Source organism: Haemaphysalis longicornis, unplaced genomic scaffold, assembly GCF_048455015.1.
Source record: "Haemaphysalis longicornis isolate Haplotype H1 unplaced genomic scaffold, Haemaphysalis longicornis Haplotype H1 scaffold_10, whole genome shotgun sequence".
Taxonomy (NCBI): Eukaryota; Metazoa; Arthropoda; class Arachnida; order Ixodida; family Ixodidae; genus Haemaphysalis; species Haemaphysalis longicornis.
Window position 1 is genome coordinate 124114707 of NW_027526204.1, and position 19929 is coordinate 124134635.

Here is a 19929-nt window from a genome sequence, read left to right on the forward strand (position 1 = left end):
AGCTTCAAACCTCATTATAATAAACTAAAAGTGCCAAAAGTGCACTATTTTGGCTATTTTATATATTTTAATATACTAACTGAACGTATAAAAAGCATGAATGTAAAAAAGGCAAACAAAAATTTCCTAAATGTCACGTGTGGTAAGTGACGTCATACAAAACGACCAATCGGCGTGTTCAAAAAAGTTTTCGCCGGTGTTACGTTTGTGTGCCGTTTCCCCGTTTCCAGCTGAGCCGTCAGATAAGCATCTGATCTGACATCAGTCGCGTAGTTTTCAGGTAAGTAGGATTGTGCAGTAATGATTACAGGTGGCCGGTTATGTTCATTAATTGTTACTGAAGAGCTTTGTCAGGCAGAAAGGGCCACCACAGCTGTGAAATATTTTTGGTGGCATCGAAATGATGAAATAACTTTGCTGAGTTGCGCTTGAGACTCAAGAGGGGATTGGCAAGGCGGTTTGCAGGCAGTGCGCCGCGCAGCTACCGTACTCGTAAGCCCAGCCGCTGCCGTCGCGACCGCCCGTCTCGCGGCGCGAAGACTGGCGTCGTGCACGTGTGCCGTTCTCGTGAAGCTTCGCAACAAAATCGGGCCTTGAAAAGTTGCCGTACTCGCTTGCCGGCGCGCGCCCTGAAGACGGACGTCGTGATAAGTGCTCCGTACGCGTGAAGCTCGACATCAAAATCAGGCGTCCTAAAATTGCCGTATTCGGTCGCCGGCGCATGACAGCGTACGCGTCGACCGGGTGCTGGCGGGGCAACTCCAGGTTTAAATCAAAACACGGTTGTATTTTCATGTGGTTTTATGTATAGTTTCGTTTTTGTAGTGGTTTTATGTAGTTTCGGTTTTGTAGTTTCGGTTTTGTAGTTTCGCTATATGTCAACTGCAACGATGCCGAACTGACTTTGCAAAGACCTGAAAATAAAAAAGGGGTGGACTGGAGTATAGCCGTTTACGATGTATACATATTGTGTTGTCAAGAGGCACAAGCAATGTTCGTTTAGCATCGAGCATGCCTGCTCGATGCCTTTAGCATTGTGCACATGCCTGCCACGAGAAGGGCCGGCGGCACGAACGCGTTTCGAGTTGGGTGCACAGTTCCATAGTGGACACAGGTGCGGCTGATTGTGAACTTCAAAATTTTTTTTCTCGCCTCAAACAAAATTTACTCGAATCAAATTTTCCGAATTAAAAGATAAGGTACTGGTGCGTATAATGAGCCGTCTCATGTAATTTTACCTCGAGGGCCTTGGTGCTTTTTTTAGGTCTTAAGTTTGGCAAAAACTCATTTTTTTTTTGCATCTTTGTAAGTAATTGTTTTGAAAAATACGCTCTTTAATTGGCTTAAATTATTTTTAGTAGACACTCGAAGACCATATCAGCGCACGATGAAAATATTTCGGGTGAACATTTCACGGTGCTTTTGCGAAAAATTCCTAAAAACGAGCCATTTCTTACGTTTTTACTTTGCCAATACAACGCCAAAAATCCTTACACAGCTTCAGACATAGTCCCACATCAAAGAACAATGCAAGGGGGAATGGTCCAAAATAATATTTGTCATTCTACATAGTTTCACTATTTATTTAAAATTTATTATCTCCAACCACATTTTGCGTGTTTGCGGAAATTTCAAGGAGCGCTCACACGACCGAAAAATTTTTTTCAAAGGAAATACTCTGCAGATTTCCTACACTTAATCCGCACCTAGCACAAATTTTTGCAATGAAATTAGCGGTGGTTGTTTTTTGGGCTGGGACGTTCCGCATAGAATGACCCATTTGCGAGTACATCTGATTTGTGGGGAATTCATGGGGGTAACATTAAAAGAAAAGGGCGGAGTGGGTCAGGGAACAGACGTTAAGGACATATTAGTAGAAATTAAGAAGAAACGGGTGTGGGCATGTAATGCGAAGCCAAGGTAACCGTCGGTCATTAATAACAGAGTAGATCCCTAGAGAAAGCAAGCACGGCAGGGGGTGGCAGAAAGTTAGATTTGCAGATGAGATCAAGAAGTTTGCAGGGATCAATTGGTCACAGTTAGCACAGGACTGGGATAATTGGAGATCCATGGGAGAAGCCTTTGCCCTACTGTGGGCATAGATAGGCTGATGATGATGATTAACTTGCAAGTTCAAAAGTGCTCGCGCATACTGGCAAGCGAATACATGCTTGCAGGCACGTGGCACTCGTAACAGAGTGCATGCTTATATCGTGGGCGATATACTTGCAAATAGTCACATGCTTGTTGGTGTCGCATTTCGCCCAGAATCACATTTTTGTTTTGAGCGTTCGTTTGTAATCACAAGCGCAACATGAGTAAAAAGGGTGTGAACATACAAATGACTGTAGTCGCGAGTGATGTGCAAAGTTGTGCGCTCAATCACCTTATCTTATGCGCTAGTTGCGTGGTGATAAGTCAAGATGTAATGCACCACGTTGCGACACGTCTAAAAGCCCTAACTCCAGCTGGCTACCTCAGCCGCCTACCTCCTATTCCCCGCTCAGGCGAAATTTTTATTAACAAATATATTGCAAATTCAGCGTACACACCTGAAACACTTCGCAAGTGGTATACCCCTCACGTGCCCCCTCGATGTCCTTACTGCCGTACCACTACTCCATCAGACCTCACACACCTAGTTTGGTGGTGCCCAGCTTTCGCCACGCACCGTACATTTCAATCTCCCCAACCCCATCCCGATCCACAACAAACTGATGCACAACTATTATATGAAATAGCGGTTTATTCAATTAAAAGCGGTCTGGCACGGGTTGTTTGAGCGGGTCCTCCCCCGAACGAACTGGTGTATGTGCACAAACCCCATTGCGATCACCATGAACTGGCCCATGAATTGCAGGTTCCAAGAACTGGCCCAGTTATTGACTCTACTGAGAACGACCAGCATTAATTTGTTTATTTTCTCTTACCCTCCCTCCCCATTCCTTTCCCCCATCGTGACCAGTGGTCATCCTTTCCTATTAAAGGTTGTCTCTCTCTCTCTCTCTATTTTCCAGTTGATTATGACTGCAGGCAAAAAGGCCCGTGCGGCCCTGGAAGAAATCCACGAGGCCTTGTGTCTCGATGACGAAACCACAGCAAGGAACAAGAAAACCCTCAACACGCTGCTAAAAGTTCTGATAACGTGCATGATTGAGCTCGATCCCCTGTTCGACGAGATATTCAACAGGTATTGTGTCTGCGCACTATGCTGTATTACACCCCTGTTAAACTGACCTTTCTATGGGAGGAAGAGCTAAATTGGTAAAAGAAAGTAGGGTTAATTTCTTTTATTAGTTAATTGGAAAGGGCGAGACTTGGAGCTGTCCGGACAGCAACTGAAAACGGTTGAATGTGTGTTGCTCTCCATGAAGATTTGGAGAAGGCTATATAAGTGCAAAGACCGAGAAAAACAAATCAAGTAACAAATGCAGTCGACCAAGCAAGTGCGCATGTCCAACTAATAGCTGACAGAAAAAGCTGTTTGGCTTGTTTCACTGTTCTTTAGTTCCCCCCACCCCTCTTCATTCCCACCCCCACTGATTTTACTACAAGTATCACCCTTTCCCAGGCTACCATCCTCAAAGAGAAAGAAGTGGTAGCCTATAGCAACAGCCCAGACTCGAGCCGATGTCATCATCAAAGACTCGAAAGCGGTGTGTTGAAAGTACATAGCCGGAAGAATTTTCAAGAAAGCCCTACGAATACTGGCCCTCCTAAAAGAACAGTCAAGGTAATTTGTACGCCTGCCCACTCATACTTTTGCAGCAATGTAGCGGCTCGCACTCACGCACGAGATCTTGCTCGCCGGACACTGTAAGAGGATGAGAGAGAGAACTCACTTATCACATATATCAGCCAGCACATGCGCGCACGACCTACCCTCCAACCACTGGCTGAAAAGTTGGCAAAAGAACAAGAGTTCACCCAGTGACAACTCCAAATTAACACATTTGCACACCCCACCTAGATACATGCCATTCACCCCACAACGTACAACCTCCTATGCGGACACTGCAGCGATCCAGCAAAACTCTATCATATGGTTTGGGCATGCCAGTCAAACCAAGACCTTGTACCAATTCCTAATCCCTCACATGAGCAGAGCTTGGACCTAAGCAGGCAGCTTTGGCTCACTGAAAGGGTGAAAAACATCAGGCCGCACCAACAGAGTCCTGGAGTGAAGACCCCACCCACTAAGCAGCTCGATTTCATTGTCGAACAGATTTCTCCTCCGCATCGAATAGTGCTGTATTTGATCATCACTTCTAAACAAGCAGAAGTGGGGCACATGGATTGCCGAGTATGTGCAGGTTGTTATCTACAAAGACGGCTGTGCTTAGAATATGATGAGGAGTGTACTGAACCTGGTGTGCTGGCAGCCAAAACGACACGGCGACAGCAAAACGGTTTCGGTGTGTCTTTATACAAATTCCTTGGTGCAGGCATACCTACACCGGCAGCTCGTATGAGGGGCTCCGCATCTTTGAAGCTGATGAATTCGACATCAACATCGTCCTCCGCCTTCTAGTCCCCATAGACAAGTCTCAGGTAAGTGTCCTTTTCTGCTTCAGAATTCAGGCCCCTGTGTGCACCCCCCCCCCCCCTTCCCCCCCTTCGTCGGGAATGAAGAGTAACCGTATTAGCACAACATTAAGTGGTGAAAACTGAACTTCGCTGAACGTTTACCGTATTTACCCGATTCTAACGCGCCCCCCATTCTAACGCGCACCCGATTTTCCTGGCAAAAAAAAAACGAAAAAACTCGCACCTCCGATTGTAATGCGCACGGGACTTTGTGACCAAGACAAACGAATGCGAGAGAAACGGGCGATTTATTTCCCGAAGTAATCTCGCTCCTCGTCACTCTCCGCTGACCACAACATCTCGGCCTCGGTGCCTTCAAGCGCATTCGCGATGCCACACTTCTGAACGAACGTTCAACCATGGTCTATGGGATTGTGGCCCACGCCTCGCACGCCCATCCCGAGAGCTTCTCCAGAGGTGCACGCTTCAGCCGACTGTTCATTTTGAACGCGTGGGAGCCGCTGCTGCCATTGCTGTTATTAAGCGCGCAAGTGAAACGATTTGACGATTTGTGTGAACTCCGATAGAAAACCCTAGGCGCCTAGGCTTGCTGCGTCCGAAAAATCGTTGCTAAAAGCTTTGGTGCCATCTTGAGACGGCGATGGCGATGGGTGGGACGAAATTTCCGCTGTTTCGGCAGTTTCGGTTGTGTATCCTATTCTAACGCACATGCGATTTTTCGACCTATTTTTTCGGAAAAAAAGTGCGCGCTAGAATCGGGTAAATACGGTACGTCCAGTGAGGCAACTTATTCAAGGATACTTGCTTTTTAATCGAAAAATGTTTCCTGGTGTTCCCACAGCATTTCTTTCATGGCTAGTGGAAGCCGCTGTAAACAGCTGATTACCACTTCAACTTTCTGTCGACAGATGGCAGGCTCTTGGCCCCCATGGTAGCAGGGTGCAAATCAGAGACTGCTTTTTGGTACATGGGGTATGGAGGGAGTTTCGCCACTATTACATATATCGAATAACGCTGTCCTCTGGTAAGTATTGCAAATGATGCGAAAACATTAAATGGGTCATTGAGTGAAAAAGCCAGCATTAGCATCGGCTGCAGAAGCTCAGAATGGATCCTACGCTACTGCAGAACACTTTATTGCACGAGCTTCACAAGAGAGTACACGCACAAGTAAAAGACCGCACTGTTAGGCAGAATTGCAGCTGGGGCTGCAAGTGCGATGTTTGGTGGAATATTAAGCACGCGCCTCACTGCCCTGGGCCAGCGGCGCAGTAGTCGCAATTGCTCACAGCGCCAAACTAAAAGAAGCAATGTGCAGCATGCCGTTGAACATTACTTCTTTCGCATTCATGACTAAAAATAAGGGCCTAGGTGTTCTCACATTTTTTTATGTGCCCTGCAATTTTTCTGTCCTGTGCTCTTGGTAGCGCAGCACTGGCTCATAGTGGCGCAAGCCTGGTCACTCATACGTCAGCAAACTGTTTTGTTATATTAGTGCTGTGTTTTTGGGGCAAGGCGTTTTGCCCCACTGCGATTTATTGTGTTGTTCTTATGTCGCGGTTGTGCTTAGTCAAGTATTTGTAAACTTTTGTGACATGTTATCGGTAGCATCCTGTTCATGCGTTCTTTGAATTCTTGCTCTGTACTGCCCTCCCTGCATGGGCCAGCATCTTGGCCTGCAGTATGAATAAATGAAATGAAATGAAATAAATGAAATGAATGAAAACTGGAAATGTATACAGCAGTGAGACAAACTAGCTGGCAGATACACGTGCTCCCCACCGCTTGAGGTTGTCGAGCCTTTAAACTACACTTAAGGATTGATGGTATTAAAGCAACGATATAAGGAAGACACACAACGCTGTTTGTGTCCCCCCCCCCCCCCTCTCTCTCTCTCTCTCTCTCTCTCTCTCTCTCTCTCTCTCTCTCTCTCTCTCTCTCTCTCTCTCTCTCTCTCTCTCTCTCTCTCTCTCTCTCTCTCTCTCTCTCTCTCTCTCTCTCTCTCTCTCTCTCTCTCTCTCTCACTCACTCACTCACTCACTCACTCAATCAGCATTCAGTATTCAGCAGAGTAATGAGTTGGAAACATATATACAATGCAGGTGAACTGGGTGAGGAAAGGTAATGGTTTGCGTTCTTCGGAGTAGTGATTCTTCTTCCTTGAAGGGGAGGGGGGAGAGAGAGAGAGCTTTATTTGCCCTTGGGCTTTCTCTGCCGCGTCAGTCATCCAGGAGATCTTGGTTCCTGGTGGCTTCTTCGGCCATCTGGACAAGGTGTAGCTGCATTAGGGGATCAGAGCTGCGCAGCAGGGTTTCCCAGCGCTCTAGATGTTTGATATATTTGGGGGGCAGAGTACCGAGTCAATTCATGCCATTTGTATTGTGTTCATGAATACTTAATCAAAGTTGGGCCTTTGCTTCGTTCATGAGCTGTGCATGTCTGTTTTCCAAGCTTACGCTTGCAGATCCCGGCTGTGTCAGCCTCAGGTTGACAAGAAGAAGCCTGGACCATCTTGAAAAAGAGCTGGGCAACCAAGCGTTTCAACAGCTCAAGAGATGGCTCGACAACGGCAGGCTTGTGGCACCCCGGTTCCGGCAGTGGTTCCAGTCTGTCGTCGACAGAGCGGTCGAAAGCTACAAGCTGGAGCATAGTGACAACTGCGATTCCCCTGAGGTGAATACGACTTGTGACGATCGGGTTTGACATGCCGAAATTGTCTGACGTCTAACGGTATACTGACCATGGCGTTGCATTGGCTCATTGCATACTTCTTGTTGGCCTAATTTGCGAGTGCACAGGAGTCACAAAGTATAACTTGGTTTCAAGCAAATAGTGGGTGCGTAATTGATTGCAAGTTCAAGAGCCACTTCAGAAGGCTGTCATGGGCAGCTGAAATGTTCTTTGCCACTGGAGTAGCACAAGCCTATTACATCATCATGGCTGAACTTATTATGAAAGATGTCTGTACGCCAAACGAGTAAGGCGTTGCTGCTTTCTCTATGCAGCTGAAGGTCAGCGTGTCGGGTCCGGCAATGACACTGCACGTTACCCTGGCCAACGAGGAACAGTTCGACGTAGACTTAGTTCCTGTCTTTGAGTGGGAAGACGCGCAGCTCCCCAAGGGGTTTCGTCTTCCCAAATGGGCTCACAAGTACCACTCTGAGGTGGGTTAATTGTTCAGTGGCACTGGTTTGCCTCCTTAGAAAGGCTGAAGTTTGGGCTAATTGGTTCAACAAGGCTGCGACTAAAGCATAGAAAAATGGGCACAAGGCCAAAAAAGGGGTCATACGCAGTGCTGGGTATGCCCCATTTCTTGGTCTTATGTACGTTTTAATTGTTGTTGTTGTTTTGCGCTGTACTCGCGATCATGTCTGATCCTTGAGCTGTACCAGCTGCTTGCATGCAAACTTGTAGGGCTCTATATCCATAGCAAGGCAGAATCTGTTTTTGGCGAGTTCTCATGTAACAAAAAAAAGAGGATCATTCACAAAACACGGCATTCTGGGATTGCCAATTCATTTCTGTTATTTAGGCTCAAAAAACTTTATTACAGCTATGATAATGAAAATGAGGGGGTCTTATAAAGTTTCTCATTTGATTGCAGATATAAATTTTGTTTTTGTGTGCGATAAGTATATATAATTTTAACTTGGTCGATGTTTGTAGGTTGAATATTTTTATCGCTTTTGCAAAAAAAAAAACTGTTGGAAAGGTGCAGCTAAATGTTGCATCAGTGGACTGCGCACAAGCTAATGAGGGCAACGCTGATATAACCTCTTTATCTGTGATAGAGCCAAAGTTGCGTCTATTTGGATTTAAAGCCTGAAAAGTGAGAACCAGGGAAATAATTTGTCTTTTCAGTCCAAACTTCACACTGTTGTAAGTTTCCAACATAGGTAGAATGATGATGTTGTACGCTCTCGTTGACTTGCGCACAGTTCACTAATACCATAATCAGCTGCGTCTATACAGCAGTCTTTTTACAAAGTTCGCCACAGAAGTAAAAAAAAAAAAATAAATCTCAGTAAATTTAAAACCTGGAGTTTTGCACAAAAGCAATATTTATATCTGAAATCAGAACAAGAAACTACGTAATCTCTCCTAATTTTCATCATAATTACAAAAGTAAAGTTTCTGATCTAAGACCCTTTTCCCCTTTTTAAATCAATTGTCTGTGTGAAGGCTATGGCCAGCGTTGTGCAAAGGTTATGTTGAGTGGGAGCAGTCTGTGTTGTAAAGGTTACTATAAAAAACTTAATCAACATATAGATTAGGAACCAAAAGTAAGCGGCTGGAGCTTGAGGCGCATGTGCGTTTGTAGGCTTCTGCAAGGCAACAGTTTTTTTGTATTTCAGGAAGACAAATGGGTGATGGTTCCTAAAGGGAACTTGGAGAATGACTACGCATGGCGCATGCACTTCCCGACCATTGAGAGAAAGCTGATCAAGGACATGGGCGGCTGCGCGAAGCCTGTCATTCGTCTGGTCAAGGTGAGAACGCTTGTCCGCTGCCGTACGGCCTGCCAGGGATGTCTTCTGACCGCATGTCACACACCTGCTGCACTGGCATTTTAAAAACGCACGCTAACCCAATGTCGTTCGGCTCGAACGAGGAGCCTGGAATGCCATTCGGAATCTGCCGTGCTTCACTGCAGTTTCATTGGATGTTGAAAGCTTTGACATTTAGGTACTCACTACTCTGCAGTGGCACGTGCTGCCTTCAAGTTTTGTTTTCATACAGCAAAATGGAATTGACAATCGCAAGGGATTACTCGCAGTAAAAACATTGCTATTTAATTTAAAATTGCTTCAATGTAATTAGACCGTGTTTCTCTTTCACAAATTGCATATCACTTTCAAAGCATTTGCTCTCGGACATATGGGAAGCACGCCACAGCCTCACTAGACGCTGGTAAAAATGACGAAATAGCTGAAGACTTAAAAAGAAAATCGCCCTAATAAACCAAGTGAGCAGTAGAGTACGCCACGCAACTGTCCAAAGAGAACTGGGTAAAGCTACGTGACCGCTTGCAGAACACCCTCTTAGTGCACGAGATGTGGCATCTTCTAAGACACCTAATTGACCCGTCAAAGGGCAAGGGAGAGACAAACAGGCGTTGTGCTGCTGAGCACAAGGACGCGGGTTCGATTCCTGGTCACTGCAGCCACTTTTCTGATGGAGGTGAAAAGCAAACACACCCGTGTGTACGAGATTTCGACGCACGTTAAAGATCCCCAGGCGGTCAAAATTAATCCGGAGCCCTCCACTGCAGCGCACCTCATCGCCTTTGTAATGCCAGAGCGTTAAACCCTACAGTCAATCAATCAAGCGACAAACAGGAACCTGAAGCGTACTCTAAACTTGTAAAAAGGTATGCAGGAAGACCTCTTTTCAGGATCTTGCAAAGAAATACTGGAAGATGGAGCAAGGGAGCCTACCCGGCTACACCTTCTTTACACAGGAGAGCCTAATTGTGCCTTAGACAGTGATATTCAGGTCTACAAGGTGCGAGCGCAATAGCCGCCAGTAAAAAATCAGCGCTCCTGGCCCCAATCGAGTTATCAAGATCCTTGAAGACCTGGACGAAAGAGCCTTGCAAACTATGATTGATCCCTCTAACGACTGTTGGTGGACAGGAAAGCTTCCAACATTGTGGAAGACAGCCGAAGTATACTTCATACCGAAGCTGTGAAAATTGCCACACATTGAAAACCTACGACCAATCTCTCTTACTTCTTGTATTGGCAAAGTTATGGAACGAATAATCCTAACAAGATTGCAGCAACACCTTGACGGCACCCATCAGTTGCCAGATTCCATGCTCGGTTTCATGAAGCATCCTAAGAATGCACGATGTACTCATCCAAATCAAGGAGGAGATCCGCGTTCCGGCAAATCGGCACTTCTCCCGGGCCATCCTTGCTTTAGGCGGGAAGGGAGCGTTTGACAACGTGATACGAAGCAATCCTCCGAAACTTGAGCAAAACTGAATGCGGATAGAGGACCTGCAACTGCGTGGTACAATGCCTTTCCAACCACCAAGCCACACTTAAGATCGGGGACATCACCTCCAATCCTAACAAACTATGGGTCAGAGGGACCCCCAAGGGTGCAGTCCTTTCCCCCCTACTTTTCAACATCGCGCTCCTGGCTCTTTCGGAACAGCTAAAGAAAATGCCTAATCTACACCATGCAAGTAACATCAGCCTATGGACAGGCACAGACTCCCTCGGAGGCGTGTAGGGCACGCTTCGATTCGCCGCTGAAACCGTGAACCAATACGCCAAGGAATGCGGCCTGACCTGTGCACCGCAAAAGTTGGAGCTTCTTGTTGTCTGAAGAAGGCGCATCAAGTGAGAAAATTACAACATCTAAATCTCCCTGGAGGGTTAAGTCGCTCCACATCATAGGCCTTACAAATTACAATACAAGCCATCGTTAAAAATCACTTCCTGCTTCAGCACCTAAAAAGACCATGGATGAAGTCATCCACATAATCTGCTGGGTTACAAAACAAGCACAAAGGGATGAAAGGATGTGATGCGGTGAGGTTGATGCACTAATTTGTACTGTGCGCGTTACGTATGCAGCCCCATATGTCACGCTAAATGACACCGAGCGTGACCAAATAGGTACTAGATATAGTAATTCGAGAGCCATTCAAGCATGCGTTGGGGTTACCAATGTGTGCCTCAAGCGATAAATTACTCAATACGGGACTACACAATACCGTAGACAACCTCACAGAGGGAGACTTGTCAAAGCAGCAAGCAAGATTAGGACTGACCATCGCCTCCTCCACCCAGATGGCTGGAAGCTTCCTGAGAAACTTCAATGGTCTTACAAAATGAAAGCCTACCAGAAGAACTCTCTAAAGAATGGCGGAAGCAGATACGGATATGCCTTGTCCCACGAATCGTGCGTCCTGAGCACCATAAAGACAGATGGGTGACGAGAGCCAAAGCACTAAACAAATTGTACGGTGGCAACACCACAGTCGTGTACACCGACAAAGCCAACCACAGTAACAAGAGAGCCATGGTGGCGGTTGTGACTTGGGGATGTGAGCACATGGCATTACAGCCCCACGCACCACAACACGAGAGGCCGAAGAGCTGGCTATAGCTCCATCGCTAGCACAAACAGATGCCTCCACTGTGGTTATGAGCTTTTACAAGGCTTGACGAAGTTTCGCATCAGGTCTAATGGCACCGGCAGCAGTTCAAATCCTGCGAAGCAAACTCTTGAGCCGTAATGTCGAGATTGTCTGGACCCCAACCCACTCCGTGAAAGGCGAGTTTGCCCATTTCACAGCCCAAGCCCGAGCCGACCAGGCCACAGAGGAGGAACCGTAACCCACCCCCCTTTGACCTACCATGGAATTACAAAACAATACAATAAGCAGGAAGACTCCCAGCCTCACACCTACAGCGGAAAAAAAAAATGAAGGAAACTACCCTCAGATTGCTTCAAACGAATGCTTTCCCCCACCCCGTTCAAATGAATCTACTATTTCCCACCCAGTACGATCCACCTCCCCACCCTTCCCACCCACCGAACAGTGGGAGATCATGCTGTCTAGCTCACACCTTCCTGACCAGGCTCTTCCGGTGGAGGGAGCTGCACTGGTGAAGAAAGCACTGCGACTCTTGAACTGAGGACCACTACCGCCGAACAATATGTTCAATAAAAAGTTTTCGTCCTCCTCTCCTCTGGTTCGGATAGAAAGTATGATATTGGTCATGTTTGGAAAAGTATTTTAGCTCAGGAAATGTCAATTGCATGGCGCACTAGTTTTTAAAGGGTTGATGTTAGGTAATTCATTATTCTGTTTTCAACATTAGTTTTGTGTAAGTTGGGCGAAGGTACTGGGACAAACATTTGCCTCTTGAAGGCGTTTGGGGTTTCAAATGTTGTCTGCAGCGGGCATTCCGCTCAAATGAGCTCAAAGCACATCTGAAGCAAACCCAGTGGAGCAGCATAACATTCGTATTTGAGCCACATGACATTCATTTCGAAGGCATTCGAGACACCAGAGTAGCAGGGACATTGACGGGGCCATGAAGACAAAATGCCAGTTTGGTTTGTTCGGAAGGTTGCCTTATAATGCCTTATAAAAACAACACCTGTACCACATTTAACTCAAACTTCACTCCAATAAGTCATATAATGAGGAAAACATAAAATAGGCTCTTGACTCGCCAGCCGTGTGAAAGTTATGATGTATTATGCGAAGCTTGTTAGATTGGCAGAGGCCAACAAAATTCAACGCTAATTGGAAACTTGTGGAACGATCTGTTTGCACTTCCTATTGTTACGGGGCAGTTATTCTATTTACAAAGCTATTTACAAAGTTGTAGAGGTAAGTGCCAGAGCAAGGTGTCTGGGAGCACACACAAGCCTAGCCTAGTCTGAGTGTCGTCATCTTCTCCCCCTTCTAGCTGCTTCAGCATTTATCAGTCCATCTGGCCAGTGCATCGCTTGCTGTTGCACAAGCCCTCAAAGTGCAGTAAAACACTAAATCTTTTGAGTGAAACAAAATTGTACGTTGTCTTCAAGGCAACTTTAAAATCTTATAGTCTGAATTAGTTTGTAGCTCTCCGTTACTTTGGCATGCTTTCATAGGGCAGAAGATTAGCCCTGAGCTAGGCATTCTCACACAGGCCTGCTGTTTCCTCACCTTCGAGTGCCCCTGGGAAGATTTGCCATTGCGGATTAGAGGGCAAGAGTGTTGCGTTGCAGGCCCTGAAAGAGAAGTACCAGTGGAACCTGTCGTCCTACGCCTGCAAGACTGTGGTCATGCGTCACCTGCTGGCCAAACCCAGGAAGTCGGCCTGGGAACACAAGCACCAGTTTACCCGGCTACTGGAGGTGGGTGTGGCATGGCCAGCACTGCATGTGCCCCCCCCCCCCTTTCTCTCTCTCTCTCTTAGGATAGTAAAGAATGGAGGACAAGTAATAAGCAAAGAGAGCTTGTTTGGCTGTTTGTTATGCATATGCTGTTCTGTCCTTTTTTGGGGGTAGCAATTTGGCCAAGCTTCTGCTTTGGTGGGAGTGCCACTTATGCTAGCAGCTGGAACACAGCAAGCCAAAAGAAAATGAGAGATGTCGACTTGCTAACACGAGAGGAAGCAGAAAGAACCAGCACAAGAGTGACATTGAGCGGACAGTGAAGAAAAAATACGCTTTGCTCAAGGCCGTCCTCTCAGCCTCTATTGTACTGTCTGTAACAATCAACTTTTTTGCAACACATGCAGCAAAAGGTTTGCGTTCACCGTGTCCAGTGTTTATCATGACTTGTGAACTAGCTAGATGCGAGTATAAAAAAAATTAAAGCAGTTCCACTTAATGTGAGAGCTGTCGGGAGTGCAGAGCAGTGATGCGCCAGAGTTGCTGTGGCGCCATTCTGCGTTCTTTGCCACCACCCCTCTCACTCTTGCCCTCTCTGTCTCACTCCTCTTACGATTAATTGAACATATATTTGTTCAATGCAATTCAATTATCCCGCCTTTGCAGTGCTTGTGTACCTTCTCCTGGGACAGCTCGCATCCCTTTCTTTATCTTTCGTTTTTTATTCTGCCTGAAACAGCACGAGCGAAGTTCTGCTCTTTTCATCTCACCAGCGCTGGAGCCCTTGGATGCCATTTTGAACGCGTTGCTTTTTCTTTCTTTTGTGAGTGATTGTAAGTGATAACAAGTGAGTGAAAGTGAGTGACAACATTTATTTGTAAAAACAAGACATTTGTATCTATTTCCTGCTAGGCCAACATGAAGAGATCAACTTACGTAGATACAAACTGATATTCTTTATCCGTTAAGACCACCAAAGGATTGCCGACACACGTCTCCTTATTTTTACTTATCAAAAATGCGTTGAGCAGCTCGCACTCACATCTTGATTCTCCTCGACTCGCAGTGCTGGTGAGGTGAAAATTGGGAATACAATCCTGGCAATTTCTTACGTGTAAAGCTAAGTTGCTAAGAGCCCAAAGTTGTCTAGTGATGCCTCGAGCAATCATTAAGACACGCACCTGTTTGTCCTATAGTATATACCGGGTGCGCGAGGTATTTGAGAACAGAACGTTGGCGTCAGGCACAACAGAATATCTCCAGCAAAATTGGACATGTTTTCACTAAACTTTGCGAAGTACTTCTTTTATGGTTTAATTCCATAACTTCAATGAATCCGCCATTGGCAGCAATAAGTGATTCGATTCGGCTTTGCAAACGGCTGCATGCACGGATCTGGTGCTCCCTAGAGATGTTGGCCATTGAGTTAGAAATGGCGGCTCTCAGCCAGCATTTTGTATTTATGCGGTCCTTTGCTGGCCTCTTTCTGAACGACACCCCAGATATACAGTGAAACCTCAATATATCGAACACGAGTATATCGAATTATTGCCTGTATCGAACACTTTCTATATCACACCGAAAATCACATGCATTTTTAATTTTTTATTTCAAACTGGGACGGACATGAAATGGGTATATCGAACTCCGCCACCCCAGACTGCCCAGACCGCTCGCGCTCTGTTGACAGGCGGCGAGCTATCCCGCAGTACCCTCGAGGATAGCGGTGGCACGATGGGCGTTCCCGACTGCTGCGCATCGGTTGCACCCAAGCAGAATTGGATGGTGCAAAAGAAGAATGCGAGCTTGAAGAAACCTGGGGCCAGCTGGAGCGCTTTGTTGGGGCTGAGCCACGAAGCGTCTGCATTGATGTCTTTGTCATTGATGCACTTTGGCATTGATACATGTGTGCATTGATGCACTTTGTCGGCGGTCACGACAGCACCGGAACAACAGCGGAGTTGACGGATGTGGAGATCCTAGCGGAGGTTACTACTGAGCGCACAAACGAAGACGCTGCCGAGGTTGTACCCGCAAGCGCTGATAGTGCCCCGCTCCCGACTTCGACCAAGGCTTCAGCGGTTTTGGCCCTACCGCACCGCTACTGCAGCGCTATAGAAGGCACCGGCCTGTTGCTTGTGGAACGTTTGGACTACGTTGAGGAAGTCGTGTATAACACGCCAGGCTACCCTGCTGTAGTAATTTAAGCCAAAATAATAAATACTTTGCAGCACGCAGTGAGTATTTACAGCACAATTCGTTCATTTATTGATTTGTACCAGTTTATGACGCGTTTTTTACGTCATTTTATATATCGAATTATGGTTATATCGAACTATTTCTCGGGCACCGCGCTGTTCGATATATCGAGGTTTCACTGTAGTAGTAAAGAGGATTCAAATCTGGAGAGCTAGGAGGCCACAAGTTGGGAGTGACGGGGTCGCAGACGTCAGCCGGGCACTATTGGGTGACGCAGGCGTTGTGGGCAGGAGCCGAATCTTGCTGAAAGACATATGATCTTTCTTTCGAAACACTCTCTATCCATAGCTTTACAACGGGAGCAAGCACATCCACGTAGCCGGCAGCATTAACGCGGAGTCCTGCAAAAAAGTGTGCCAGCATGCTGTCATCGTCTGCGGACAACGGATAACACTACTGCCAGAGAAATTAAGGGGTTCTGACTATGTCTGACCGCTGACTGTGTTTTTTCCTTTTCGCTACACATGCCACGTCACCGCCACAACACCACCTCCGTCCGCACTTTGTAAACCAAAGACTTCGCTCCTTTCAGAAAGGTAGCAATTTCCAAGTCACTGTGGTGCGTGGCCAGGGCGACGAGAACTGCATGGCGTTTCATTTCCTGCTTCAACTTGTACACTTCCATCTCCGAACAAAATGCGCAGTATGAAGCATAAGGGGTCGACGAATAAGAAGCCGTACGCCTAAATATATGAGCCTGCTGGTGTCTGTGGCGATAAGGAATAGCGTTCTCAAATACCTCGCGCACCCGGTATCTTCTCGCAGGACAATGGGATGGAATAGACAACACCCGCTGCTCATGTAGTGAACGTTGTGTAATGGTTATGTCTATCAAGGGTCAGGTTTCCGCGCAGCAACAGAGATTTGGAACACAAACCAGAGAGTTTATGCTTTCTTGTATGCGAGTGAAACGCACATTGTAGTGCTGCTGCAACGAGTGGTCATGTGCTCCCTCGCAGGTTCTGAACAAGATGCAAGCAGAGCTGCTGGCTGGGGGCCCAGGCATTTCCTACCTCTTTGACAAAAGGATGAGCCTCATCCCGCGCGTCAATGAAAGCACAAGGAGGAGCATCGCAGGATTCCTTCAGAATACCGTAGATTGGTTAGATAAGGCTCCAGAGACGGCCCCGGATATCTTCTTACCTCCCAGTGCTGATGATTCTCCGCTCTATATTTTCTCCCCACAATTTAAAGCCGATATTTCAGCAATAGTCCAGTGCCTTTTCTTCATTTTTGTGCTGGTTATTGCACTAGAAATACGCAAGGAATCTGTATCCAACTTGCCCGGCTAGCCACTTCACTTCAGTATAGAATATACAGTCACTAACAAGCATCATCTTGGTTTGCACTGGGTGTACTAAGACAAATTGGATGACAATTGGAATTGAGATGAAGCTCAAACTTGCAACTGTTTATTTAGACAAAAAGAAAAGAAAACTAGGGATACAAATGCAAGGGCACGATTTCGCGCTTGCGTGGCAAAAACAGATAAGAACGAATATGAACAGAAAAGTAAAAGTGATGACAGGCCTACTGTGACAACAGCCACGAACGTAAATACTGGCAAGATGCATGAATGTGAGAATGACTGTGTGCAAGACGCTATCTTTCTCGTCGTGGTGGCTATCTTTTAATGAGATTTTGTTCCTCATGGGACAGCAGGATTGACGGAGTGTTAACGCACCCTTCAGCTTCTGTGGTCATATGTAATAGGCTTCTATGATCTCGTGATCTTGTCTTTGGAGCGTGCCAAGATATGCGTGCCTTGAAACTGCAGTGTGCACTCGCCCATTTTGCAAGTTTTGCAACGGAGTGCCAGATATTGGTGTTCTCTGAGGCGTTCGTTCACGCACCTTCCACTTTGTTTATGGCATATCACACGGGCTAAAGAAGCTTGCAGAAAATATCATGAACCCCTCCGTCTAACGATGGCGATGGTTGAACGCAAAGCTTTCTCCTAATGGATTATTTTGTTCGCCAATCCCATGCTGCAAGTATGCACCACTCAGAAGCTATACCCCACTCTTCTAGAATACCCACAGTGACTCTCGGGTGTGCACTCCGTAGGCCTAACGTTTGGGTTTGGGGTGTGCGGCGCAAATTGGTACCTGCTGCTTGGCGTTCACTTCAGCCATGTCGAAATTGAGCAATCGGATAGACCTTGACTTTGTAATGTGAGGAAGCCAGGTTCGATTCTGGCCGCAGGCAGCGTTCGTTTTCTTTCTTTCACTTCGCCCATGATCATTCATCATCATAGTTGGAGAAAGTTGGCTTTCCTGCAGGGTGTATTGGTGTACAATGGAATCAGTAAGGACACTAAAGCTTCGCTTTAAAAAAAATATATGTTAAGGTGGTTTTCTCTGCACCATCAAAGATAGAAGGCATGTGCGGAAAAGTGAACAGTTCCGGCAGGAAAGTGAAAAAGAATGTGGTATATGAAACATGGGGAAAAAAACTTCATTGCCAGATGCGCGTGGTATACAAGATACCACTGGCATGTGGGAAAGCGTATATCGTACATTGTGGAAGGTGTGCGAATGAATTTCTCAGAGAACATCGATATTATACAGGCCAGTGAACTCGGCCAACGAGCAATCTGGCACTCTGTTGCAAAACTTCCAAAACGGGCGAGTGCACACTGCAGCTACAGGACATGCACATCTTGGCACGCGCCAAAGACAAGGTCACACGCGAGATCATAGAAGCCTATTACATAACCACAGAGGCTGATGGGCGCGTTAGCGCTCCGCCAATCCTGCTGACCGATGAGGAATAAAACCTCATTAAAAGAGAGCCACCACTATGGGAAAGATATTGTCTTGCATGCAGTCATTCCCGCATGCATACATTCTGCCAGTGTTTACATTCATAGTTGTCATCGAGTAGGCCTGTCATCTTCACTTTTCTGTTCATATTTGTTCTTATTGGCTTTTGCCATGCATGCAAACGCAAAATCACGCCCTTGTATATATACTCTACAGGTTCCCCGTCTTCTTCTCATTTTAGTAATGCAGGTTTGTGCTCCAATTTGTCTTAGTATACCCAGCACAATTCAAGATGAAGCAGTACCAGCTAGCTCTATTCTACATCCTATTAACAAGCAGTCATCAGCTGATAGTTGTGTATAGACAGCGTTTGTGGTGTTGGAATGGGCTGGACCCATTTCTGCTAAGTGCGCATTATGCTTAACTGTCTGTTGTTAAACAAAAAATCTTAGCAACGAAACATTACTGTACGTCACTTCCTGGGCCATGCACTGAAGGATGGAACTACTGAAGTGTCTTTTCAGTACAAGTAGCGACACAGAAAAGCCCACAAGCAATAAGAGTGATTGAACGAGCGCATTTACGTTGACAGAACTCGTGATTAAATGCTTAGGGCTGTGAAAATCATGAATGACGCTGGGAGATGAATGCTCGCAGGGCAAGCGCCTTGGCATTCGATTCACTGATGTGAGTCTGCGCACGTCATCCCGTTGACTGCTTCTATGCCGCTTGTATTTTCTGTGAGCGTTTGTGGGGCACAAGTTCGCTCCAATAAACGTTATTCATCCAAGAACCTTGTGTCATCCTTGGCTGCGTGACAGTATAATATCAAACTAATCCGGATTTGACAAAAACGCAGTAGAAAACGTACATAACCCAACGCACTGAACGAGCTTTCTGAACAGCACATATATTCTTATACACTATTGCATGTAAAAGTTTGTGCGCCCCTAAATGCAGGAAATACTTTCCGTGCCACTTTCATCCATTTACTTTCATCTGTTTTCATAGGTTTGAATTGCCTGTATAATTTTGAGCTGTACACTAGAATTCTGACATTATTACTTTTTTTGCATTTGCAGTACGCTAGGTTTTTTCAGAATGAAACTGTTTTTTTACGGTGACTGCGGTGTAATCGCCTTGCTTTTACCTGAATTCATGATGCCCACATTACTTTTCCAATCAGTGAAGAAATACTGTTATAACAGCGGTGCTGTTCAAACTTTTAGTTGCACCATGGAGCGTAACCAAAGAACCATCATCATCGGCTAAGTGGAGAGAGTGAAAATGCTAGGCCATTAAGTGTGAGGGAAAGTTGCGAGGAGGCAAGGAGCCGAGGAGCAGGTGTGGTGAGTGCGCGCCTTAAGAAAAAGATCTGGTTAGGGAGGTCCCGGGACTGAACCAGGGTTGTTTAGGCCATGAAACCGGCAACCTAACCACCGGGCTACCCCAAAGGCGAGAGAGGTACGGGGTTAGCAGCGGCGGGTAGCAATAACATGTGCAGCCA

The 19929-nt window shown here is 46.3% G+C and overlaps 1 protein-coding gene across 5 annotated transcripts; it reads left to right on the top strand.

Annotated features, from left to right (window-relative positions):
• Positions 1 to 174: 174 nt before the first annotated feature.
• On the top strand, positions 175 to 19209 carry LOC144159234 (cyclic GMP-AMP synthase-like receptor). Of its 5 annotated transcripts, none has more exons than XM_077690598.1 (8): positions 175 to 280; positions 3018 to 3190; positions 4446 to 4551; positions 7000 to 7221; positions 7554 to 7712; positions 8904 to 9038; positions 13291 to 13419; positions 16617 to 19209. In XM_077690598.1, the coding sequence occupies exons 2-8, from the start codon at positions 3024 to 3026 to the stop codon at positions 16947 to 16949; spliced, it is 1251 nt and encodes a 416-aa protein (XP_077546724.1). In that variant the 5' UTR covers positions 175 to 280; positions 3018 to 3023; the 3' UTR covers positions 16950 to 19209. The 5 variants fall into 5 exon arrangements, with proteins under 5 accessions (XP_077546724.1, XP_077546726.1, XP_077546727.1 ...); XM_077690600.1 differs by having other exon boundaries at positions 7560 to 7712; XM_077690599.1 differs by lacking the exon at positions 175 to 280 and adding an exon at positions 405 to 687.
• The last annotated feature ends 720 nt before the right edge of the window (positions 19210 to 19929 follow it).